Source organism: Gouania willdenowi, chromosome 24 (assembly GCF_900634775.1).
Source record: "Gouania willdenowi chromosome 24, fGouWil2.1, whole genome shotgun sequence".
In the NCBI taxonomy this organism is placed as follows: Eukaryota; Metazoa; Chordata; class Actinopteri; order Blenniiformes; family Gobiesocidae; genus Gouania; species Gouania willdenowi.
In genome coordinates, this window is record NC_041066.1 from 19,181,801 (window position 1) to 19,208,822 (window position 27,022).

Genomic DNA, 27,022 nt, shown 5'->3' on the forward strand with positions numbered 1-27,022 from the left:
CTACAATTCAATGTATGTGCAATGCAAGTTTTGACACAAATTTGCAAGAAGAAGAAAAAAAAAACACATTTAAAGTGTGTTTTCTCGACTTGTGAATGTGCTTTGTAGTGTGTAATGCAATATCTGGGGAGGGGTGGGAAGCACTTCAGCATTTCTTAATGGGAATTATTAAATGAAAGGAAAGGAAAAGGGTGGTCCATTCTCTATAGAAATAAACAGTGTGTGTGTGTTAATGCTAAACTAATGCACACATCCTGGTTTGTGTGTTTATTTATTCCCACCTTGATCCTCGTGAAGGATCCAATTTCCCCGTCTGTTCCCATAGTAACGCCTTTGCATGAGCTGTAAATAAATTCAGAAGGCTTTACTACATTGGTGCATTGATTGGAGGCACTCACAGAAATACACACCAATCTATCCACAGCTAGGCCACGTGTCCTCCATGTTGATAATGTTATTACTCAGTGTGTGTGTGTGTGTGTACTTACTCCTCAGTGAAGCATTAGCATAACTCACTTTATTGCAGTGTCCTCTCTCATGTGAGAAGAACAGATAGAAATCTGTTTGCCTGAAGCCGGTGATTAAGCTAATATGCTAATCAATGCTAATGGCTGCTAGCCGCTTCACCACCGACACTGTGGCTTTAATAATACAGTCTCTAACAGATTTGAAATGCTTTGCTCACACTTGGCTTGTAGAAAGAAGGCAATTCCCTTTAGTTTGGGGATGAGAACAGGTGCTAAGAGTTCAGTGATTGCTTAATTAGCCATAAACAGATTAGGCTGCGTTCCCATTGGAGGGATGTTGTGTGTTACAAACCCTGCACAAACGCATGCGTTAATGGTTTTCATCTTAAAGCTCACTTCCTCTGATAGACACGGACCACTTGTCTCTAAAGAACATGTCTTACTTTGATGGTGCTGGTAGTTTAAATTTCCACCATCGGAACAAGCATAACGAAAAACTACAGATACGAAATTTAAATCTGATTTTTTTAAAAAAAGTTCATAAAAGAAAACACATCAGAGGCCATTGATGCATTAAAGAGAACATATAAAACAGATTTATTCCACATGATTAATAAACTTTGTTTAGATCACTGAAAAAAAACGGGAAAGTGAGCTTAAGTAGGATTCCCTCCTCCCCCTTGTCTCCATGCAGGTGTACCTCATCTCCACTTTTGACAGTAACTAATACTGTAACGCAATATTTTTCTAAAGAAGTAACGCTGTTACCATTACAATATGGTGCGTTTGTCCGTTACTTTGCTAGCTGCAGTGTACTTCCTGTTTACAGTGACGCAACATATTTTTGGGGGACGCCGTGCCAACCACGGTAAAACAGTAGAAGAAGAAGCATTGCCAGCGTGTTTCTGTTTACATCACGTGCGCCAATCATGGCGAGTCGTGCGAGAGCAGGACGAGCTTCTCAGAGTGGAAATACGCGCATTATTTTTGTCTCCAAAAGATGCATCAGTGAAGCTAAGCTAACGCTGCGGCTGGATTTTAACGGACTGTGACTGTTATCCAGGTACAGGTCAGCCAAACTATTGCACGGTATGTTGTTGTAAATAAGAAGTCTGTCTCTACTGCTGAGTCACTGTTAACAGCAGCTCATTAGCCTGATATGTTTAGCATTGTGTAGCTGAGAAAAATGCTGTGATATAGTTTTTCCACATTTATTTTTAAAAGCATTTTCAACAGCAGAATGTGCACCTGGAATATGCACAGCTTACTTTACATTACTACGGCTGCAAATTTACTGTTTTAATTTTGGAGCAGCTGTTTTATGCTTTATATGCACATCATTTATGGTTGTTTTATAGCAGTTGATCATCAGTGGATTATTATATTATTACAGCACTAATATGAAGCTGTATGGACACAAATGACACAAAATAAATACATTAATTTAATTTAATTCTAAGTAACTCAAAAGTTACTTTTTCCAGTAATGCATTACTTTTTGGTGTAAGTTATCAAAATAGTAACTGAGTTACTTTGTGAATGAAGCTACTAGTAACGGTAACTAGTTACTTTTTTCAGTAACTAGCACAACACTGATCATGGTCATGGTTTACCTTCCTTCACTACAGTTGGTCTTGTTGGTCTTAAGTTTGTCACCCTCTCCTGTCCGTGTCTTGTTATTCCTATTAATCAGTCAGTCGGCTTTGGTTTGTACTTTATTATGTTTTGTACTTGTTAGTTTTGGGTTTGGATAATTTAATTGACTTTTACATTGAAAATTAGACCTGCTTCCTTTATCCTACTTCCTCTGTAATTGGGTCATTCACAATCCTGTCATTAGTCAAAATAAAGTTTAATTTCCCCTGTTTAGTGTGTGAGCAGGGTTGGGAGGTTTACTTTAAAAATGTAAAAAAGTAATGTAACTGATTACTTTTTGTTACTTTTGGATTACTTCAATACCAATGTCCCATGGGGTTCCTCAGGGCTCTGTTCTTGGACCCCTTCTGTTTATCCTTTAAATGCTTCCTTTAGGACAAATTTTACAGAATAGTAAGGTTGATTATCAGAGCTACGCAGATGACACACAACTATATCTATCACTGAACCCAGATGACTATGGTCCCATTGAGGTGTTGTGTGACTGCTTAGAAAAAGTAAACTGCTGGATGAGTGAAAACTTCCTTCAACTAAACCCTGACAAGATGGAGGTGATTGTCTTTGGTAACAAAGAAAAGAGGACTGCTGTCAGCAAGTATCTTGAGTCTCGATCTGTAAAAGCTAAAGACCAAGTCAAAAACCTTGGTGTTCTGATTGACTCAGATCTTACATTCAGCAGTCAGATCAAATCTATCACAAAAACAGCTTCTACCGCCTAAAGAACATCTCCAGAGTGAAAGGTTTAATGACTCAGAAAGATCAGGAGAAACTGGTCCATGCTTTTATCTCCAGCAGACTGGACTATTGTAATGGTCTTCTGACAGGAATCCCCCAAAAGAGCATCAAACATCTACAGCTGGTTCAGAACGCTGCAGCTCAGGTCTTAACCCGAACAAAGAGATCAGAACACATTACTCCAGTTTTAAAGTCTTTGCACTGGCTCCCAGTCAGCCTCAGAATAGACTGTAAAGTTCTGCTGCTGGTGTATAAATCTGTGAATGGGTTTGGTCCAGAATACATCAGTGACATGTTAGTCAGGTATGAACCCAGCAGGTCTCTCAGATCTATGGACACAGGTCAGATAGTGGAGCCCAGAGCTCACAGTAAACATGGTGATGCTGCTTTTAGTTGTTATGCTGCAAAGAAGTGGAACAAACTGCCAGCAGAGCTGAAGTCAGCATCACATGTGAACATTTTTAAATCAAAGTTAAAGGCACTTTTTTTCTCTACTGCGTATGATTGAGAGAGAGATTTTTGGTTATGTTGTTGATGTAAAATGTTTGTTGATGATTTTAATTGATTTTACTGATGATTTTAAATGTTCTTATTGATTTTAGGCTGTTGAATGTTTTCTGTTGCACTTGATCATGTAAAGCACATTGAGTTGCTTTGTGTATGAAATGCGTTATACAAATAAATTTGCCTTGCCTCACAAAACATGCAAATGAAGACACAAAAGGATAGAATACGTGCAACCTGCTCACTGTACTATTTTAGACAAACATAAAAACACCTTTTACAGTCACACTGCATTAAAGCTATTGCTGTTTTAGTTTAACACAGACTGGGAGAAGTAGAAGTACTATTAACAAATAAGATTGTCAATTTACTCATTAATTATGAACAATTCAGATGAATAATTGACCGAGACCACAGACCATACTATAATAATTATTGCATGGGATAGAATAATTGCTATTGTTACAATTTTGTAATATATGTAAAACAAAAAAGCACCACCTGAAGTGATATGTCAGGTTTTAACAAGTTCTATAGTTATAGTTATAAAAGGTTACATACACAACATGATAACAATTGCCATTTCTATTAGAAAAAAGCACCACCTAAAGTACTTTTTTTGTAAGTATTCACATGCTTCAAAGTTGTCTTTCATGGGTCATGTAATCCCTGTTGTCATAAAATATACCTGTATTCTGATTACATGTTGGTTAATTTACTGTAACAGATTACAGCCTGTGTGTGAGCCATGGAGCTGTCAGTAAATAATGGCACAGAGGGAACAAGTACAGAGTTTGGTAGTGATTTATTATTTATACTATTATTATTATCATCATTATTAGTATTCAACGGTTTCTCAGTCTTTAAACTTTGAGTATCTGTTGAACAACTTCACTTCCTGGAATAAAGAGCAGCATTTACCCTCCCTCCTCACTCTGTCCTCACAGCACTTTGCTCCTCCCCTTATATCACTAAGGTGTGGATGGGTGTAACCATGCAGGAAACTCTGACTGACAATATTACAATCTGCAGTTGGACTGTTTCTCAGGAAGGGAAAGTAACACTACTGCTGGTGAAATGGAGCAGAAAGGAGCTGATAGAGAAACCTTGTCCTGTTCCATCTGTCTGGACCTCCTGAAGAAGCCGGTGACCATTCCCTGTGGACACAACTACTGCATGACATGTATCAGCAGACATTGGGATGTAGAGAATTACACCTACAGCTGTCCTCAGTGTAGGAAGATGTTCACATCGAGGCCTGTCCTGGTAAAAAACACCATGTTGGCAAGTTTAGTGGAGGACCTGAAGAGCAGACATGACGTTGCTCCTTCCACTGCAGCTGAAGACGTGGCCTGTGATTTTTGCACTGAGAGGAAACGGAAAGCCTCCAAGTCCTGTTTGAACTGCATGGCCTCTTATTGTGAGATACACCTTCAGCCTCATCATGAAGTTATTCCATTAAAGAGACACAAACTGGTGGATGCCTCTAAGAAGCTCCAGGAGAAGATCTGCTCTCGTCATGATGAGGTGATGAAGATGTTCTGCCGCACTGATCAGCAGTTTATCTGTATTCTCTGCTCCATGGAGGAACACAAAGACCACGACACAGTTTCAACTGCAGCAGAAAAGACTAAGAAGCAGAGAGAGCTGCAGGAGAGTCGAGCTGTTGTACAGAAGATCATCCAGGACAGAGAGAAAGACGTGGAGCTGCTTAAACAGCAGGTGAAGAACATCAACGTCTCTGCTGGTCAGACTGTAGAGAAAAATGAGCAGATCTTCACTGAGCTGATCCGTCTCCTCCACCAAAGAAGCTCTGAGCTGGAGAAGGAGGTCCGATCCAAGCAGCAGACTAAAGCGAGTGTGGTCCGAGCGCTTCAGGAGAAGCTGGAGCAGGAGATCAGTGAGCTGAAGAAGAGAGACGCTGAGCTGCAGCAGCTCTCCCACACTGATGATCACATCCAGTTTGTCCTCAGCTACAGCTCCCTGCCAGCGCTCAGTGTGTCCACACACTCCTCCATCACCCTCAGACCTCCTGGAAACTGCTTTGAGAAGGTGACAGCAGCTGTGTCAGAGCTCAGAGAACATCTCCACAAAGTCCTGATGGAGGACTGGACCAAAATTTGTCAGACAGTGGAGGAAGTGGAGGTTTTACCAACACCAGTGACCAGAGCGGAATTATTAAAATATTCAAAGGAAATTATTTTGGATCCAAACACAGCTTGCGGACAGTTTCATTTATCAGAAGAAAACAGAAAAGTAACACCAATGGAAGAACATCAGCCTCGTCCTGATCATCCAGACAGGTTCACTGGATGCTTTCAGGTCCTGAGCAGAGAGAGTCTGACTGGTCGTTGTTACTGGGAGGTGGAGTGGAGAGGGAAAAGAGTTGATGTAGCGGTTGCGTACAAGAGTATCAGCAGAACAGGATGTAGTGATGAAAGTAGATTTGGTAAGAATGAAAAATCATGGAGCTTAAACTGTTATTCAAATTTTTACGTGTTTTACCACAACAACATCCACACTCATGTCTCTGGTCCTCAGTCCTCCAGGATAGGAGTGTACCTGGATCACACAGCAGGTATTCTGTCCTTCTACAGCGTCTCTGAAACAGTGACTCTCCTCCATAGAGTGAAAACCACCTTCACTGAGCCTCTACATGCTGGAGTTCACATTTTTTCAGTTGGAGATAGTGTTCAGTTCAGTAAACTCCATAAAAGTTGTATATAACGCACGCACGCACGCACGCGCACACACACACGCACACACGCACACACACACACACACACACACACACACACACACACATCTAAACAGGCATGTGTTGTTGTTAGCATAGAGCAGTGGTTCTCAAACTTTTTTGGCTCAAGTACCCCCTTATATCTGACTACCATATTTTGCTCAAAATCCTGTGAAAAAACAACTATGGAATGTAATGATGGATTGAATTAATGATAACACACATTTAAAAAAATCTCATTTTGTAAATAAACGGAATGAAACATATGGTTTTTCTTATTTTAATGTGCTAATCAAGATCATTTTGTGTGTTTTCGGTGTCATTATGTGTATTTTGTTGTTTGTTTCATTTTTTATATATTTTTCTCTTATTTTGTGTATTGTTGATTTTATTTCAATTATTCTCTCTATGTGTGTTTGTGTGTGTTTGGTGTCGTTTGTTTGTTTCTTATGTTGTTTTGTGTGTTACTCTGTTATTTTTATACATTTTGTTGTAATCTTGTGTATTATAAAACCCCATATTTTGAATGCTTTAATTTAGAATTTTCCTCTCTGTTTCTCTCTCAAGTACCCCCTATAGTGCCATCGCGAAAAAACACTCTGGAATAGAGTGAAGTTACTCTAGTGACCTGAGAAACATTCAGAGAGACAGAGTATTTATTTTATTTACAGATTTTAAATGAACATAAATGAATCATCAAGAAAATCAAGTCAATAGGAAAACAGGCATTCATCTAATACTGCTGTGGTGTGAAGAGGACCCCCGTTTAGGGATGTAACGATTAATCGTAAGGCAGTTAAAAATCGATTCATAGGTATCACGGTTGATATCGATTTTCTGACAATTGAATCGCAGTACTTTTTTTAATCCGGAAGTGTTGGCGGCGGGCGGAGTCTGCTAATACTTTTTTTCTGGCCGCCTTCTACTCTTAAATATGTTAATAAATAATTCCTTACCCCTTTAGCACCGAAAGAATATCTGTAATATTACTTGAATATCTGTAAAAGTCACGTTTTTCTATTAGCTCCGTCTGCTAGCATAGCTTCTCTTCTTCACTGCAAGATATCTGCATTCCAACCGACCACTGGGTTACCAGCGCCCTCTGCTGGTCCAAACAAATATGACAAAAATCAGTGCAATGACGGGTTTTTTTTTTTTTTAAAGTCCAATTGTTAAGGCACAAAATACATTTTCAGTTGCACTTTTAAAAGAAAAAGAACTATTATGCAGTTTTGCATTGTTTATTATAGAACCAGAATTTAAATTAATAGGCTTCATTTTCATTTGTATTATTCCTTTATTTATTTAATTCAAGATTTATTTTTAGTTAAATTGCATTGTTTTGAATAGTTTATCAAGGAATTCTTTTGACAATGAAAAATATAAGGAAAATAATACAGTATTTTCTAGTTTTTTTCCCAAAAAAAAAAAATTTGTCTACAGTCCCATTTTGTAAATGAAAAAATCGTGAGAGAATCGTATCGTGAACCCAGTATCGTGAATCGAATCGTATCGGGAGTTGAGTGAATCATTACATCCCTACCCCCGTTTGTTGAATGTGTATTAAGTTTAGTATTTTAAAGAGAAGGCAGGCTTTTTATTTAATCATCATTTTTTTGCCCTTGTTCTTAAACTGTCTTTCAGTGATGAACTGACCATTCTTGAGGTTGTTTATATCTGATTGTCTCATTGCTTACGTAAAGCTTGTGAAACTCTTTGTTCCAGAAAATAGGCCTCGAAACAGTTGGCCCCCAGAGAGGATATATTTTATTATAAGGATTATTTAAGGTTAAGGATATATAATTATAGTATGTCCTAAATAAATCATAAATTAATAATATTGTACATTAACAGGGTGCTTCCAACTTTATTTATGAAGAAGATCCTTATTTTGTAACTGCAGGGTTTGACTAAAACATTTTATTCTGTTTGTGGTTTAATTTTCTTTATTCTGTTACAATTAATATAGAAATCTGTTTTGGGTTTATGTATTTTAAATAGTGGGCCTTGTAAATAATCTAGATGCTGGATTCGTCCGAACCAAGCAAGTTGTTGTTTCCAAAAATCAAACTGTTTCAACTAAAAATAAAATGAAAAAAATGAAAAGATGGGAAAGGGAAATGCGTTGAACATGAAACGGCCAGCGTCCCAAAACTGAAACTTTGGGTGGTTTTCTTCCTTTTAAAAGGAATCTCAGCTGTCTGGCTGTGGGTGTGTCTAGGGTGTGTGTACATGTGATGACACTGACAAACATGAGGGATGATTCCTAGATTTAGACATAAACCATAATAATGAGTTCAGCATATTCAAATAATCTTTTTGATATCATATCTTGAAGTATCATGTATTACGTGACAGTTTGATACCAAACATGACTGGAAGCTGAGTATTACTTCAGGGACCGGTTAGTGAATTTTACTTGTAATTACTCGTAAACATAAATGTCAAAAATCATGTTATGCCTCTTTTTTACTATATGGTTGCAGTAGATACCTTAAACTAACTTTTGTGATGTTTTCTGGTATTTTAAGCACTTTTTAAATGATGAAACATTTAAAATAGCGTTCTGTGGGTATAAAATTATCTGAAAAGAGTGGAATAGGACAGACAATATTTGCATTTTCAATTTTTACAGAAACCATTCCAATAATGTTTTTGTTCGTGACTTTTCAACATAGTACAGTTTCTTTGTTCTCATTCATTCACTGGGACACATCTCAGAGGAGGCCTAGGTAGTGTCCGGTGTGACAGCTCACCACAGGTGGTCAGGGATCAGTGGGACAGTTCTGTGATCGTACAGCATCCCAAAAGTATCTGTTTGTAAAGGAGGGAGAAGACGAGGGTTCTTCCCTCTGTGTGGAGTCGTAAAAAGTGCTCGTACTGAAAACTTCAAAGTGCTGTAGTCAGTCTCCTTGGCTCCATTACTGGGTTCAAAGGAAGCATAGTGGGGTAAGCTATGCACCTCAAAGTTACTGGGGCAGTTATTTTGTAAACAGTTTGTGATAAAGAAACAGGCTCTTTGGTTAATCCTGTTAGGCTTGATGTGGTTTGGTTCCCTACATTTGTCACCCGCTCCTGTCCGTGTCCCGTTATTGCTATTAGTCAGTCAGTCAGCTTTAGTTTTTACTTTTTTTTTTTTTATTTTGTACTTGTTGGTTTTAGGCTTGGATAATTTAACTGACTTTTAACTTAAAAATTAGATCTGCTTCCTTTATTCTATTTCCTCTGTAATTGGGTCCTCACAATCCTGTCATTGGTCAAAATAAAGCAATCATTTCATTTCCCCTGTTTAGTGTGTGAGCAGGGTTGGGAGGGTTACTTTAAAAATGTAAAAAAGTAATGTAACTGATTACTTTTTGTTACTTTTGGATTACTTCAATACCAATGTCCTGTGGGGTTCCTCAGGGCTCTGTTCTTGGACCCCTTCTGTTTATCCTTTAAATGCTTCCTTTAGGACAAATTTTACAGAACTGTAAGGTTGATTATCAGAGCTACGCAGATGACACACAACTATATCTATCACTGAACCCAGATGACTATGGTCCCATTGAGGTGTTATGTGACTATTTAGAAAAAGTAAACTTCTGGATGAGTGAAAACTTCCTTCAACTAAACCATGACAAGATGGAGGTGATTGTCTTTGGTAACAAAGAAAAGAGGACAGCTGTCAGCAAGTATCTTGAGTCTCGTCTGTAAAAGCTAAAGACCAAGTCAAAAACCTTGGTGTTCTGATTGACTCAGATCTTACATTCAGCAGTCAGATCAAATCTATCACAAAAACAGCTTCTACCACCTAAAGAACATCTCCAGAGTGAAAGGTTTAATGACTCAGAAAGATCAGGAGAAACTGGTCCATGCTTTTATCTCCAGCAGACTGGACTATTGTAATGGTCTTCTGACAGGAATCCCCCAAAAGAGCATCAAACTTCTACAGCTGGTTCAGAACGCTGCAGCTCAGGTCTTAACCCGAACAAAGAGATCAGAACACATTACTCCAGTTTCAAAATCTTTGCACTGGCTCCCAGTCAGCCTCAGAATAGACTGTAAAGTTCTGCTGCTGGTGTATAAATCTGTGAATGGGTTTGGTCCAGAATACTTCAGTGACATGTTAGTCAGGTATGAACCCAGCAGGTCTCTCAGATCTATGGACACAGGTCAGATAGTGGAGCCCAGAGCTCACAGTAAACATGGTGATGCTGCTTTTAGTTGTTATGCTGCAAAGAAGTGGAACAAACTGCCACTAGAGCTGAAGTCAGCATCACATGTGAACATTTTTAAATCAAAGTTAAAGGCACTTTTTTCTCTACTGCGTATGATTGGGAGAGAGATTTTTGGTCATGTTGTTGATGTAATGTGTTTGTTGATGATTTTAATTGATTTTACTGATGATTTTAAATGTTCTTATTGATTTTAGGCTGTTGAATGTTTTCTGTTGCACTTGATCATGTAAAGCACATTGAGTTGCCTTGTGTATGAAATGTGTTATACAAATAAATTTGCCTTGCCTCACAAAACATGCAAATGAAGACACAAAAGGATAGAATACGTGCAACCTGCTCACTGTACTATTTTAGACAAACATAAAAACACCTTTTACAGTCACACTGCATTAAAGCTATTACTGTTTTAGTTTAACACAGACTGGGAGAAGTAGAAGTACTATTAACAAATAAGATTGTCAATATACTCATTAATTATGAACAATTCAGATGAATAATTGACCGAGACCACAGACCATACTATAATAATTATTGCATGGGATAGAATAATTGCTATTGTTACAATTTTGTAATATATGTAAAACAAAAAAGCACCACCTGAAGTGATATGTCAGGTTTTAACAAGTTCTATAGTTATAGTTATAAAAGGTTACATACACAACATGAGAACAATTGCCATTTCTATTAGAAAAAAGCACCACCTAAAGTACTTTTTATTTTAAGTATTCACATGCTTCAAAGTTGTCTTTCATGGGTCATGTAATCCCTGTTGTCATAAAATATACCTGTAATCTGATTACATGTTGGTTAATATACTGTAACAGATTACAGCCTGTGTGTGAGCCATGGAGCTGTCAGTAAATGATGGCACAGAGGAAACAAGTACAGAGTTTGGTAGTGATTTATTATTTATACTATTCCCATTATCATCATTACTAGTATTCAATGGTTTCTGAGCTTCAATCCTTCCAACACTATCTCAGTCTTTAAACTTTGAGTATCTGTTGAACAACTTCACTTCCTGGAATAAAGAGCAGCATTTACCCTCCCTCCTCACTCTGTCCTCACAGCACTTTGCTCCTCCCCTTATATCACTAAGGTGTGGATGGGTGTAACCATGCAGGAAACTCTGACTGACAATATTATAATCTGCAGTTGGACTGTTTCTCAGGAAGGGAAAGTAACACTACTGCTGGTGAAATGGAGCAGAAAGGAGCTGATAGAGAAACCTTGTCCTGTTCCATCTGTCTGGACCTCCTGAAGAAGCCGGTGACCATTCCCTGTGGACACAACTACTGCAGGATATGTATCAGCAGACACTGGGATGTAGAGAATTACACCTACAGCTGTCCTCAGTGTAGGAAGATGTTCACATCGAGGCCTGTCCTGGTAAAAAACACCATGTTGGCAAGTTTAGTGGAGGACCTGAAGAGCAGACATGACGTTGCTCCTTCCACTGCAGCTGAAGACGTGGCCTGTGATTTTTGCACTGAGAGGAAACGTAAAGCCTCCAAGTCCTGTTTGAACTGCATGGCCTCTTATTGTGAGATACACCTTCAGCCTCATCATGAAGTTATTCCATTAAAGAGACACAAACTGGTGGATGCCTCTAAGAAGCTCCAGGAGAAGATCTGCTCTCGTCATGATGAGGTGATGAAGATGTTCTGCCGCACTGATCAGCAGTTTATCTGTATTCTCTGCTCCATGGAGGAACACAAAGACCACGACACAGTTTCAACTGCAGCAGAAAAGACTAAGAAGCAGAGAGAGCTGCAGGAGAGTCGAGCTGTTGTCCAGAAGAACATCCAGGACAGAGAGAAAGACGTGGAGCTGCTTAAACAGCAGGTGAAGAACATCAACGTCTCTGCTGGTCAGACTGTAGAGAAAAACGAGCAGATCTTCACTGAGCTGATCCGTCTCCTCCACCAAAGAAGCTCTGAGCTGGAGAAGGAGGTCCGATCCAAGCAGCAGACTAAAGCGAGTGTGGTCCGAGCGCTTCAGGAGAAGCTGGAGCAGGAGATCAGTGAGCTGAAGAAGAGAGACGCTGAGCTGCAGCAGCTCTCCCACACTGATGATCACATCCAGTTTGTCCTCAGCTACAGCTCCCTGTCAGCGCTCAGTGTGTCCACACACTCCTCCATCACCCTCAGACCTCCTGGAAACTGCTTTGAGGAGGTGACAGCAGCTGTGTCAGAACTCAGAGAACATCTCCACAAAGTCCTGATGGAGGACTGGACCAAAGTCTGTCAGACAGTGGAGGAAGTGGAGGTTTTACTAACACCAGTGACCAGAGCGGAATTATTCAAATATTCAAAGGAAATTATTTTGGATCCAAACACAGCTTATGGAAAGCTTCATTTATCAGAAGAAAACAGAAAAGTAACACCAATGAAAGAACATCAGCCTCGTCCTGATCATCCAGACAGGTTCACTGGATGCTTTCAGGTCCTGAGCAGAGAGAGTCTGACTGGTCGTTGTTACTGGGAGGTGGAGTGGAGAGGGAAAAGAGTTGAGGTAGCGGTTGCATACAAGAGTATAAGCAGAACAGGATGTAGTGATGAAAGTAGATTTGGATATAATGAGAAATCATGGAGTTTAAATTGTTTTCCAAATTTTTACGCGTTTTACCACAACAACATCCACACTCGTGTCTCTGGTCCTCAGTCCTCCAGGATAGGAGTGTACTTGGATCACACAGCAGGTATTCTGTCCTTCTACAGCGTCTCTGAAACAATGACTCTCCTCCACAGAGTGAAAACCACCTTCACTGAGCCTCTACATGCTGGATTTCACATTTATTCAGCTGGAGATAGTGTTCAGTTCGGTAAACCCTATAAGATTTGCGTGTAAAAAATTTAAAAAATGCTTACACACGCACACACACACTCCCACCTTTACACTCAATATAGATTAAGGCAGCCATTGTTAATTCTCAATGTCCTGTCCTTGCTTTGTACATATTATGAGCTACAGTATACTCTATGGTCGTCTAAAACAGTGTTTCTCAAATGGGTACGCTAGGGGTACGCGATGGCACTACAGGTGGCACTTGAGAGAGAGAGAAAATTAACAAATAAAGGGTCAGTCTTGGTCCCACCACAGGCGTGAGATGACCAGAAATGATAAAAACTATAGAAACGAATCTATTCAGTAGCCACTAAATCAATCAATCAATCTTTTATTTGTATAGCGCCAAATCATAACCAATGGTATCTCAAGACACTTTACAGTAGAGCAGTCTTAAGGACGGACTCTTCATTTTATGGATACACACATATGCATATATACGTATATACACATACATATGTATCCCACACCCAACATGAATTCATCATGGCGGCAAGGAAAACCTTCTGTTAAGCAGCAGGAACCTTGTGTGGATCCCATTCCTATGATGAACAGCCATCCACGTTATGCTGTGTTGGGTGTGTGCAGAGGAAAGGGTGGAGACAGAGTTGTTGAGACTCTGTGACTCCACACTGAGGATCCCACGGACCTGCAAGACAAAAGCCAGAAGGAGTACAGGAGCAAACACAAGGGAAGAAGCAGACATAGAGGGAGTGTTAGAGAGAGGAATGGGACCCTCTCCGGTCCCTCTCTAACCTAAATGACCTCTCTCTTAACGCCCTCTCCAACCTCTCTCCAACCGAGCATGCCAGACCCCCCCACCGGCAGTCTATGCCTATTGCATCTTAACTATGAGCTATGAGCTGGTTCCTAACTAAAAGCTTTACCAAAGAGGAATGTTTTGAGCGTAACCTTAAAGGTAGAGAGGGTGTCTGCCCCCATGAACCGTGGTTGGTAGATGGTTCCAGAGAAGTGGGGCCTGATAACTGAAAGCTCTTCCTCCTATACTACTTTTAGAGACGAATGGAACAACGAGTAGTCCAGCATTTTGAGAGCGTTGTGTTCTGGGGGGATTGTATGGCACTACAAGCTCCTTGAGATAGACTGGTGCCTGTCCATTTAGGGCTTTATAAGTGAGAAGAAGAATCTTGAATTCTATTCTATATTTTATGGGAAGCCAATGCAGAGAGGCTAATACAGGAGTAATGTGATCTCTTCTCCTAGTTTTAGTCAGTACACGTGCTGCAGCATTTTGAACCAGCTGAAGTGTCTTAAGCGACTTGCTCGGGCAGCCTGCTAAAAGAGAATTACAATAATCCAGTCTAGAGGTAACAAAAGCGTGGACTAGCTTTTCGGCGTCGCCCTGAGACAGGATAGATCTGATTTTAGCAATGTTACGGAGATGAAAGAAGGCAGTTCTTGAAGTTTGTTTTATGTGAGAGTTGAAGGATAAATCCTGATCAAATAGAACCCCAAGGTTTCTAACAGTTGTGCTTCGTGCCAGAGTAATGCCATCTAGGGCAGTTAGGCTAGCATAGGTTTCTCTAAGGTGTCGTGGGCCCAGTACAATGACCTCAGTCTTGTCTGAGTTAAGAAGAAGAAAATTTTGGTCCATCCAGGCCCTAATGTCCTTTAGACAGGCCTCAAGTTTAGATAGCTGATTTGTCTCACCTGGCTTCATTGATACATACAGTTGGGTATCATCAGCATAGCAGTGAAAGTTAACAGAGTATTTTCTCATAACATTACCAAGGGGGATCATATAGATACAGAAGAGGATTGGACCTAGCACAGAGCCCCGAGGAACCCCGTAGCTTACTTTATTGTACACAGAAGACTTATTATTCACGTGTACAAACTGGTACCTATCAGATAGGTAGGACTTAAACCAGTTTAGGGCAGTCCCTGTGATTCCAAGTAATTCCTCTAATCTCTCTAGTAGAATATAGTGATCTATAGTGTCAAAAGTTGCACTAAGATCTAATAAAATCAGCACTGAGAGTCGTCCTTCATCTGAAGCCCAGAGTAGATCATTAGTTACTTTAACTAACGCAGTCTCTGTGCTGTGTTGAGCTCTAAAACCTGACTGGAAGTCCTCGAACAGGCTGTTGTTTTGAAGGAAGTCACAGAGCTGAGCCGCCACAACTTTCTCAAGAATCTTTGAAATAAAAGGAAGATTAGATATAGGCCTGTAGTTTGCTAAAGTGCTGGAATCGAGAGTAGGTTTTTTGAGAAGGGGTTTGATTACAGCTACTTTAAAGGACTGCGGCACGTAGCCTATTGATAGGGATATATTTATTGTCTCCAACAAAGATGGGCAGACTAGGGGAACAACTTCTTTAAACAGCTTAGTTGGGATCGGATCCAAAAGGCAGGTCGATGGTTTGGAGGATGAAATAATAGAGTTAAGTTCCTGAAGTCCTATATGTGTGAAACAGTTTAGGTTAGGCTTATTTACATTTAATGGTACAGCAGACCCAGGTGAAGGCAGGGAGTGGCTAATTTTATCTCTAATCTCATGAATTTTATTGTTAAAAAATGTCAAAGTCCTCACAGCTGAGGGCTAGAGGAATCATGGGCTCAATAGAGCTCTGACTTTGTGTTAGCCTGGCTACAGTGCTGAAAAGGTACCTCGGATTATTTTTATTTTCTTCAATTAGTGAGGAGTAGTATGTAGATCGACTATGTCGTAAGGCTGTCATGTATTTACTATGGCTTTCTTGCCAGAGTATTCATGACTCCTCTGTTTTATTGGAGCGCCACATTCTGTCTAATTTACGGGTTGTTTGTTTGAGTGTGTGAGTTTCAGAGCTAAACCACGGAACTTTCCTCTGACGTTTAATAGTTTTTTCCCTCAATGGGGCAATTGAGTCCAAGGTGGATTTTAGTAGACTAGCAGAGCTATCGACAAGCAGATCCAGTTGAGAGGGGTTATAATTAATATCATAGTTATTTATTGGATGGTGCACTGAGTTTAAGGCAGCAGGAATGGCCTCTTTAAATTTAGCCACAGCACTATTGGACAGATTTCTACTCGTAACTATTTTATTGCACAGTGCGAGATCCTCTAGGATAATGTTAAAAGATATTAAAAGTGATCTGATTGCAGAGGATTTTCAGGGTAGACTTTTAGTTCATTAATATCAAGGCCATATGTTAGAACAAGATCAAGAGTATGATTTAAACGATGAGTAGCTTCATTAATAGTTTGAAAAAAGCCAACTGAGTCTATTAGGGACATAGAGGCTGAGCTCAGGCTATCACTATCTTTGTCAACATGGATATTAAAATCTCCTACTATCAGTATTTTATCAGAACTGAGGACTAAGTTTGATATAAACTCAGAGAATTCTGATAGAAATTCAGAATAAGGGCCTGGAGGACGGTAAATTATCACAAATAAGACTGGCTGGCAGGTTTTTGATTCAGTATGAGATAAATTTAGAACCAGGCTTTCAAAGGAAGTTTAACTGGCCTTTGGTTTAGGATAGATTAGAAGAGAGGAATGATAAAGAGCTGCTACACCACCTCCACTGCCTATGTCTCGTGGCATATGAGTATTTAAATGACTGGGAGGAGTGGCTTCATTTAAACTAACATATTCATCTTGATACAGCCATGTTTCAGTTAAACAGAAAAAAATCAAAGTTATTTTCTGAGATAAGGTCATTTACTAGTAGAGATTTGGATCTCAGTGATCTAATATTTAATAGAGCACATCTAATGGTTTTATGTTTTGGTGTTTCTAGATTTGAGATTTTAATTTTTTTCAGATTTTTATAATTGATAGCTCTTTTATTTGATTTTATGTTAAAATCATTGTGAAATTTGGGTCGGGGGACAGACACCGTCTCCATAAAATAATATTCATCACCATCACAACAGTTGTCATGGCGATGAACACAGCTATCATAATAGCAATGGGAGGGAAACTGTCCTAAGGCAAGCGCAGAGGGGCGTGGAGGACTCCGCCTCTGTAACATGTGTTACAGAGGTGTGTTGTGTTTAACATGTGTTAAATCGGTGTTTTTCAACTTTTGGGTCGGGACCCCATGTAGGGTCACCTGAAATTTCTGAAAAATGTAAATAGTTTTTAAATTTTTTCATTATTCTATCTTTTTTATTATTATTATTAAAACAACACACAATCATATACAACTGTAATTCTATACTTTCACTTTGTGAATTATAAATCTAGTTCAACTAAAATGCAGTAAAAAAAAAAAATTCTAGAAAAAAATGTCTTTAAGGTAGCCAGAAATCAAAATGGGGTCACGATCCAAAAAAGGTTGTGAACCACTGCATTAAATACTGTTTCTTTCCACTTATTTACAAACTGAGATTCTTTAAAATGTGTGTTATCACTCGTTCATTTCATCTTTATGCTCTATATTTGTTTTTCAATAGTTTTCTATGCAAAATGTTGTAGTGGGACAAAAGGGAGTACTTGGATTCAGAAACAAGAGAAAGGGGTACTTGAGCCACAAAAGTTTGAGAAACACTGTTCTAAAACATACCTGATTAACGTGTTTCAGTCAGAGGATGACTTCATGATACATTTCATATTAAACCTGTTTATCTAAAAGCATATTTTGAATCAACTAATGTGTAAATGATTATTAAACTATGTGTCATTGTCCTCATTTTAACTTGTGTGTCTGTTTGTGGTGGATAGGGTTTGTATGGGGCGTATTTTGAACCTTGTAAATGCACTTTGAGCTGCATTTCTTTGTATGAAAAACACTTTTTATGAATAAAGATTGACTTGATTTGATTTAAATACGTGACACTCAATAATGGGGTCTTGTCTAATCTTATTATCTATACCTGCTTATCCTGTAAAGCAGGACGGGCTCAAAAATGAGATTGTCTGATCCAAAGGCCACATTTTTAGAAATAATGTCAACATTTAGAATAATAACTGATATGAGCAATTATAATTCGGAAAGAACAAAGGGTTGTTTTGTATATTTTTTCATCATTAGTAGGCTATTATTAATTATATTATTTGTGTGTTTTTTGCTGTTTGTGTGTTTTTGTTGCTTTTTCAGAATCAGAATCAACTTTATTGGCCAAGGGTGTATGAATACACACGAGGAATTTCTTTTGGTGACCTGTGCTCTCTCAGGTAGTGTAACATTAAATAATAACAATCAACTAGAATAAAGAAAAATAAAGAAAATAAATAAAAAATAAATAAAAAAAGAAGTATAAACATAAATATAAGAGTAGTTAGACTAATATGTGCAAACTAAATAAAAATAACAAGATAATAATAATAGTAATAATAATAATAATAATAATAATAATAATAGTTAGAATAATAATAATAATGAAATAAAATAAAAATACAATAATAATAATAATAAGATAATAGTGCAGTAGTGCATTGATGAGTAGTGCAGGTGAACATTTAAATGAAAAAATTATGTCCATGAACATTCACAGTGACAGGTTGATCCAGGGTTGTTATGTTTTGTTCCAGGTTATTTCACAGTAACAGAAACAGGTCTGACACTCTATGACTGTTTAGAGTTGATCAGAATGACAGCCTGGGGGAAGAAACTGTTTTTATGGCGGGTAGTTTCGGCGTACAGTGATCTGTAGCGTCTGCCGGAGGGGAGGAGTTTAAACAGATTGTGTGCAGGGTGTGAGGGGTCTGCAGTGATGCTACCTGCCCGTTTCCTGACCCTGGACAGGTATTTTTTTGAGCATTGGGCAGTCATTTGTGAGAGTGTTCTTTCTTTGTTCATGTTTGCTGATGTTTTGTGCTTTTTTGAAGTAACTTTGTGTTTTAGTTGCAGTTTTGTGCATTTTTGCTGTCATTTTGTGAGTTGTTGTTGCTGATCTTATGCAATTTTTGGAGTAATAATGTCTATTTTTGTTATTTTGTTCATCTTTCTGCCATGTTGTGTGTTTTTGTTGCAGTTTTGTGTGTTTTTGGAGTCATTTTGTGAGTTTTTGTTGCTGATTTTATGCAATTTTTGGAGTAATAATGTGCATTTTTGTTATTGTGTTCATCTTTCTGCCATGCTATGTGTTTTTGTTGGTTTTGTGTGTTTTTGGGGTCATTTTATGAGTTGTTGTTGCTGATTTAATGCAATAAGTTTTTAGGGTCATTTTACTCAGTTGCTGAGGGGGGCTACACAAAATTAGAGAGATATCCACATGTGGCCCCTGAGCGGCTGTTGCCCATGCCTGCTGTTAAAGGCTCACAGGGGGATGATGGAATCTATTCCAGTAGATGTTGGATGTAAGCCCATTAACAGGGTGTTTAACTTCATTCTCACATCTTTCCATCACATTTTGGTTCTGTGTATAATCCCACAGGCCTGAGTTTGACACCTAAGAATAAGCTTTTCTCAAAAGACCAAAATGTTTCCATCCTGCCACATTTATTGTTAGATTCCTGTTTGAATGGAGCTTTAAAATCTACAAAAAACACCTTTAAATGGAGGGTAACTTGGGGTTTGGGCTGAGTTTTACTTTTCATTGTAAAAAAGCCCTGGAGGTTGCTTTAGTTTCCTGTTCTGCAAGGGAAACACGCTCCAACTTGCATCTGGCTTGTTTTTATTTTGTGTATGTAGTGTTTTTTTTCTCCCACTATGAATATAACAGAAAAAAAACAATGAATAAAAACAAACAAGGAGTGATCGTGACATTTAATGTTAGATGACAAATTTAACCTCTTAACGTTAAAATCCTATTCTTATCCACATAATCGTCAAAAAAGTGAAGAGAAGTAACTGAAACCAATAATGTATGAAATGATGAGGGGGCTTGGTCTCAGAAAATGATGGCTATACAGATTACACATGTGACCTAAACACAGCAGCAAAACCACCGTGCACAGCTTGAATCCCTTGTCACTGACTCTGAGCTTTTTAAAGGAAAGTCAAGAAACCCCCTGAGCTGCAGCCACTGTAATTACATTACACACACACACACACACACACACACGGCTTTGAGCTCAGCGTGTCTGCAGCCTGCTTCGGGATGTTAGAGGCGTGTTGCCATGACAACTGAAAGAGGGGCACATAGGAAGGGGGTTTGGGTAAAATAGATGAGGAGGGGGGTTGTGTTAGAAATTGTGGCAGTCACAGAGTTGCCGGCATCTTGACAGAAGAGGACAAAAACGCTGCAGCAGCAGGAAAAACGTGCAGGAAAGCAGCAGAAAGGCAGAGAGCACGGTAAGCAATGTTTGTCCTGCTTTTGGATTCAGAGGGAGAGGGCAGTGTGTTGACAGGGTGGGGTGGGGGGAGTCGTGCATGTGATGTGAGGTGTGTTTGTAGTTTTTTGTGGGTTTTTTTCTCCTCTTTTTGGCATGACAAAAACTTTCTCCTCACAATTGTGAAATTGTATTATTTAATTTAATTTTTTTTAAAAATTGTGCTATCATCTGCGTTATAACGTGTGTGTGTGTGTGTGTGTGTGTGTGTGTGTGTGTGTGTGTGTGTGTGTGTGTGTGTGTGTGTGTGTGTGTGTGTGTGTGTGTGTGTGTGTGTGTGTGTGTGTGTGTGTGTGTGTGTGTGTGTGTGTGTGTGTGGGCGGTTGAGCTTTGCATAGATTAAAATCTAATTTGCAGCAGACAGGTTTATTAATGATCAGGGCTGGAAATGGGAAAGTTGTGGGAATGGGACTGAACAAAAGATAAGGAGGAATCATTGGAAATTGTGTGTGTGTGTGTGTGTGTGGGGAAGGGTGGGGGGGGGGTCCAGTTTCCTCCTCTCTGTGCAGTAATGATATTTATTGCAATCTTTGCAGTTTGAGAGGGGGAGGGGCAGCTTTGTAGTATCTGCTGCTTTTTTTACCAGTATTTTCCACAAACTTGTGTGTGTTTTGCATTTTGTGTGTGTGTGTGTGGCTGTGGCAGTGATATGTGTTTTTTTCAGGGTTGGCGTCAGTTACATTACAATTACCATGTTCAATTGTACAATTCAATTACAATTACAGTGACCAGCACTATTTCCAATTACAAATAAATTGCAATTCCTCTTGTGTTAGCTTTCTGTTAGAATCTCTTATGATAACAGGTCCTAAATCAGCTGTAAAATACAGTAAAAACAAATATCTATTATCTCATTTGTTTCCTATCTATTGGTTACCTTGTTACGCTTCCTAATCAATGAAAAAATCGGTTTTAATATATTTGGTGTGGGTTTCTGAGCCTTTTATGTGTCAGTATACCCCTCAAATTTTTTGTTAAATGGTAAAATGTGGAAAAGCTTGATATGAAACATATTTTAATAATTGTTTATGACATATGTGTAGAACTGTACATAGAACTGTACATGGTTCCCCAGTTTAGCATTAAATTATACTATAATTGACATTTTCTTTAGAAATGTCATGGCAATTGGAATTGCAAAGTTTCAGTTTCAACATACAAGTTCATTTGAGTTGCCTTTTTTCAAATGATGCAAACAAAAATAAATAAATATACACATGTACTTTCTTTTATATACAACATTTAACAAAAAAAAAACCACAAACATATTTCTACTGCTTCACATAACTCTCTAAAATACATTGTAGCATTTTCTTATTGAAATGAAATAGTGTGTCACTCGTTTTTATCTCTTTATCAACATTATTCCACAAATGAACCCCTAGAACAGACAGACATCTTTGTTTAACTTCTAATCTTGCTTTTGGTAAAATAGTATTTTTGAACGCCTTCTGGAAGAGTCAATTATCTCAACTCAATTACGATTTAGTTACGATTACGACAGGAACATATTTTTAAAATTACAATTTAAATTATGGCACAATTGTAAGTAATTATCAATTACGTGATCACAGTTTTTGTTTTCGTCGCCACGTCTGACTTTCACTTGTGTTTTGACGTTGTTATTTTGTCTTTGTCTCTCAGGTTAGATGAGTATTTTCCCCCTCAGCTCAGAGATGCAATCTTCAACACTCGGCCCCTCGTTCATGACAGGACAGACTGCTAAAGTGTCAGGGAGGAAGAGAGGACGACCCCCCATCCGCAGGCTGGAGTACCAGCATCACTACGTAGAGGCACTGCTGCCCCCCAAGATCCCAAAGAAGAGAGGTCGCAAACCTGGTTTCAAGGTCAGTCCGTCACAGATTTAATCACTGGGATTTATAAACTGACCGTATCAGCAAAAAAAAGTCATAGTCTTTGTATTTTAGCTGTGTGGAGGACTGGCAGTTTTGTCTTGGGTGTACATCAGACAAGGTGATCAGTATTAGAAGATCCAGGACAGCCCAGGGGCCACATGCGGTCCCATGTCTATTTTGTGTGGCCCCCGAAAACAAATTCCCCGCCCAATCTGTAATCGAATATGAAACCCATCAAAATACACACAAAAACTTCAAAACTACACAAGCAAAATGCACAAAATATCAAAAAAAAAAAAAAAGCACACAAAGTAACAACTAAATCACACAACAATATTCCAGAAATACACAAAATGACTCATAAAACACAGAAAACACACACGATATGTCGCCAATGACACAAAATGTTAGCCACAAAGTTTTCATACTCAAAATGACATAAAAATACACAAAACAATGACAAAAATACTGAAAATGACTCCAAAAAACACAAAAAAAGACAGCAAACAAATTCCCACAATGACAGAAAAATTCACAAAACGACCCCAAAATCACTCAAAATAACTAAAAACTCACCAAATAACAGCAAAACCAAGAAAAAAGACAAGGACTAAACCCAGACAATAACATTTTTGTGATCAAAGTTTCCCATCTCTGGTCCATTCTCCTTGAAAATAACAAAAATCTATATTGGATGTTAAATTACTATATATGTTAAGTTTTTGCATCTTGCATTGCTATAATTTTATGAGAAAATATTGCCATTTCCACGTTTTCTGGGATATTCTGGCCCTTGATCAAATGTAGTTGATGACCCGTATCATTTTTCATCACCTCTCTTCCTTTGGTGGCATCTTACGTGAACTTGCTGTCTCCATTACCTTAAACATTGGGAATTACTGAGTACAAATGCACTTCTGTAGACTTTTAATCTACCCAGCACGACTTGTTTGACTGTCTTTGAAGACAAATGTGTGTATTTCTTTGCAGCTGAAGCCCAGGATGGGAATGTCCCCACATGCAGACTCTCCTCCCAGCAGCACACCTGAGCCTGAGACGGGCTCCATTCCACAGGATGCTGCCATTGTTCCCCAGTCTGCCACCCCAGTGCTCACAGGTTACAAAGACACAACCCCAAAGTAGACAGTGGATGCTTTTAAATATAATCTTTAGTTCACAGTCAATCACTACAGAAAGAGGGAAAGAGTCTATAATAGATGTGAAGGAAAACAGAGGTTAATTCAGGTTATGATTTGTTCTCCTGAGACTCTGTGGACCAATAATTGTGTGTGTGTGTGTGTGTGTGTGGGGGGGGGGGGGGGGGGGGGGGGGGGGGGGGGGGGGGCGGAGTGTATTCCTCCTATTTTCATGCTCATTATCCACTCTCAGTGTGGTGTGATTTTGTATTAAAAACTGCACAGCCCTCATTTTCTGATTGGTTTGTATATCCTTTATCCTCTGTAACGCTGCATCTCATTCTCTGTTGTTCTCTAAATCATACATTGAATAACATGTTTGTGCTGTTTGATGTCAAACAAATCTAGTATGAACCGACAAGTTAAAGTAAGTGGCCCTTGGTCTAATTTTGTGTAGCCCTTAACGCAAAGGTACAAAACGACAGCAAACATGCACAGAAATGACTCCCAAAAAAAAAAGAAAAAAAAAAGAAATATATATATATATAAATAATAGAAAATTACGTAAAAATACAAAAAATGACTCCAAAAAAAACATGTAAAATTATAGAAAAACTAACAGGATATCAGCGATACAAAAACGATAACAAAAACATCTGCAAAATATACAGAATGACAACAAATATACAACAAATGTCTCAAAAAATGATATGCCATTTCAGAGAAATACACAAAATGACTACCAAAAACATTCAAAACTATAGAAAAATATACAAACGACAACAAAAACACATAAAATGAGAGACTTCAAAAACCCATAAACTGAACCTTCCGTTAAATTATTGCAACGCTTCCCTTTATTTCCTTTGTCCCGCGTCAACCTGCTGAAAAGTCTCCCACATGTCAAAGATCAACCACATCTTCTTTGTTCTCATGAATCATGAAAAGTGTTTGATGTCAGACTGTTGAATTTATTCAGGCACTTACTGTACACTGTAGAGTAGACACAGACAGATCCATATTTACAACCAGACAAATAATTTTTTTTAAATCATTTCTTTGGTGAAAGGAAAATATTTAAAAACTATTTTTAATGCCTCAATTTTATGAAAACACTAGGTAAAGAAACACTTTCCAATTCCACACTTAAAGTACACATTTTCAATCAGTGCGTTCACTGTTTTGCGAGCACTCCAATTCAAAACAATGCATTTTTTATCCTCATGTTTGTTATTTAGCGTATTTTGTTCTGTTTAGGGAATAAGGAGGTTGAAGTTCAGCATTAATTACATTTTTTCTAGAGATATAAAGCTTTCTTTTTGTTGGGATTTCTCGTTTGTAGAGCTTTTTCATGTAATTTGAGCACAAAAAAAAACCCTTTTTCCATAACAGCATAATGCAAAACCAAACACTCTGCATTAAAATCAGACCTGAACCACTGCATTGTTCTTTATTTACAGACACAACGATGCCTGATGATTTCTCCAAGCGCTACAGTGTAGATCCTGGTGACTCCTCCTTTAACATGATGGCATCTCCTTACCTGAATAAACATTCTTATGGTTACCGTGGGAGCAGCTGCACAGCTTCAGTCGGTGTTTGCAGGAAAGCCACGAGACCAGGAAGTCTGCAGGAAGCAAACAGGAATGGTGAGAGATTCCCTAATTCTAATCATTTACTAAAGAATAATGTTATTTTTAATCGTAGTAGAAAGGCTCTTGTGTCCATGTGGTTTCCCCTCACACCAAGACATGCAACATGTTTGAGTTTTACCTTTAAGTTTAGAATTGTTATTCAATCGTCACAATGTGAGATTCAATAATAGACGTGGACAACCAAAGTACATGCACAAAATGACTCCAAAACACAGGAAAATGGCAGAATGATGAACAAAACAGCAGCAAACATACACAAAACGACAACAAATGCACACAAAATAAGTAAAAATACACACATTGAGTCCAAAAATACCAGACTCTAAAACTTTAGATTCATCAGGCATCATTTCATGCTATGATTGTTTATTTAAAGTAACATAATTTTCTATCATTTGAACCTAAAGCCTTATTATTTTCTTTGTTCTATATCCTCAGGCTATTCTCCAATGCCTGACTCAGCTGAAAACAAATGTTCTGCCAGTAAAGATCCTTCACGCTGGGGTGTAGAGGACGTCATCGTGTTCATCACAGATGCTGACCCTCAGGCTCTCGGACCCTTAGCTGATGCATTCAGGAAACATGTGAGTTCGGGAACTTTCTGTTTGATGAACGTCATGATCCTCTATTTTACCCTATATATCCTGATTATATGTTTCTTGATTTTACTTACTTTAGTTTTTCGTTAATTACTAGTCCTGAGAAAGGTGCATATGAATAAAATGTATTACTATTATACTGTTAGTCAGTGCTTGTGGAACATAAATCATTATTGAAATGAAAATTATTTTATCTTTCTTTAAAAAAAAAAAAAAAGAGTGTCTCTGGGATCTAAACAGATATTTTATCTTAGTTCAGGGGTGTCAAACTCCTTTTAGTTCAGGGACCAAATATGAACCAGTTTGATCTTAAGTGGGCCACAGATTTTAGGCGGTAAAAAGAGCAAATTCAACATGAATATGCCCTAGTTTGAACTTCTACCTATAAATGGTATATAAATGCAAAGTGTGTGAGTATATCAATCCCTGAAGGATCTCCCATCAAATGTACCTGATTTTGGCAATATTGGGAAATTGTGTGAAATAATTTGAGGAAAATTTGTTCTTTCAACAATTTGTGATTATAAATGGCCGCGTCATGTGATATGAGAACTTTAAAAATGAGCTCTGCAAATATAGTGGATTTTAAATTCATATTTTGGAGATATCCACAACTGAATTAGTTGTTAATTTACAAAATGTTTCATGTTTTTTTTCAATCATTTTTACTTTCTCGAGCGGGACCGAAATTGATGCTCTAAACGGCCAGATTTGGCCCCCAGGCCTTGAGTTTGACACCCGTGTTGAAGCTTCACTACTTCTTCCAATCAGCAAAACTTTGAGTAAAAATGTGACCAAACTTTGATATTATTAGCGTATACATTTTGACTCTTAAAATTTATTATTTATTATTTTATACAATATACAGTATGTAGCATGTATTGGTGTTTCCTGTAGTGGGTCATTACAGGGAAGCTTTGTCTGCTACATGTTGTTAGTGTTAAACACAGTTGATTCCTGCTGATATGTTGTTGATGCATTGATAAACACAGAGTGTTGTTGTTTCTTTAGGAAATAGACGGAGGCGCTCTGCTTCTGCTCAAAAGTGAAACGATGATGAAGTACCTTGGAATGAAGCTGGGGCCTGCACTCAAACTGTGTTACCACATCGACAGGCTCAGACAGAAGCAGCTGTGACTCACTGCAGACGTTTCAAACTGTCCATCACGTCACCGATCATCTGATCATGAAAAACCCTTTTTTCTTTTCATCAGCTTTTTTTAAGCCGACGGCTGTGAATCACATGGAGCAGCTTCTCCTTCATCGGCACCAAATGGGATTTTTCCTCTGACTGCTGCATCCAACCTGAACTACTGTTGAACTTGGATTTCTACATTTTTTTTTACTGAATACTTGAAGGCTAACTTATCATGAGTTACCAT

General features: G+C 38.4%; 3 protein-coding genes across 5 annotated transcripts; all 3 read left to right on the top strand.

The window, feature by feature from the left end:
- Positions 1 to 1,500: 1,500 nt before the first annotated feature.
- Positions 1,501 to 27,022, top strand: scml4 (Scm polycomb group protein like 4). 3 transcript variants are annotated; one of them, XM_028439864.1, is made up of 6 exons: positions 1,501 to 1,556; positions 22,039 to 22,241; positions 23,241 to 23,367; positions 24,847 to 25,035; positions 25,480 to 25,625; positions 26,652 to 27,022. In XM_028439864.1, the coding sequence occupies exons 2-6, from the start codon at positions 22,044 to 22,046 to the stop codon at positions 26,775 to 26,777; spliced, it is 786 nt and encodes a 261-aa protein (XP_028295665.1). In that variant the 5' UTR covers positions 1,501 to 1,556; positions 22,039 to 22,043; the 3' UTR covers positions 26,778 to 27,022. The 3 variants fall into 3 exon arrangements, with proteins under 3 accessions (XP_028295665.1, XP_028295666.1, XP_028295664.1); XM_028439865.1 differs by lacking the exon at positions 1,501 to 1,556 and adding an exon at positions 18,830 to 18,865; XM_028439863.1 differs by lacking the exon at positions 1,501 to 1,556 and adding an exon at positions 19,166 to 20,356.
- LOC114457789 (E3 ubiquitin/ISG15 ligase TRIM25-like) lies at positions 4,405 to 6,342 on the top strand. The gene is made up of 2 exons (XM_028439861.1): positions 4,405 to 6,107; positions 6,144 to 6,342. Exon 1 carries the CDS (start codon positions 4,440 to 4,442, stop codon positions 6,087 to 6,089), a length of 1,650 nt encoding a protein of 549 aa, XP_028295662.1. The 5' UTR covers positions 4,405 to 4,439; the 3' UTR covers positions 6,090 to 6,107; positions 6,144 to 6,342.
- Positions 11,446 to 13,478, top strand: LOC114457790 (tripartite motif-containing protein 16-like). Its single transcript, XM_028439862.1, has one exon. It carries the CDS (start codon positions 11,520 to 11,522, stop codon positions 13,167 to 13,169), a length of 1,650 nt encoding a protein of 549 aa, XP_028295663.1. The 5' UTR covers positions 11,446 to 11,519; the 3' UTR covers positions 13,170 to 13,478.

Coding starts and splice junctions, on each gene's coding strand:
- LOC114457790 (XM_028439862.1), top strand. CDS start 11,520: ATGGAGCAGAAAGGAGCTGATAGAGAAACCTTGTCCTGTTCCATCTGT.
- scml4 (XM_028439864.1), top strand. CDS start 22,044: ATGAGTATTTTCCCCCTCAGCTCAGAGATGCAATCTTCAACACTCGGC. Junction 22,242..23,240: donor GTCGCAAACCTGGTTTCAAG/GTCAGTCCGTCA, acceptor ATTTCTTTGCAG/CTGAAGCCCAGGATGGGAAT. Junction 25,626..26,651: donor CTGATGCATTCAGGAAACAT/GTGAGTTCGGGA, acceptor TTGTTTCTTTAG/GAAATAGACGGAGGCGCTCT.
- LOC114457789 (XM_028439861.1), top strand. CDS start 4,440: ATGGAGCAGAAAGGAGCTGATAGAGAAACCTTGTCCTGTTCCATCTGT.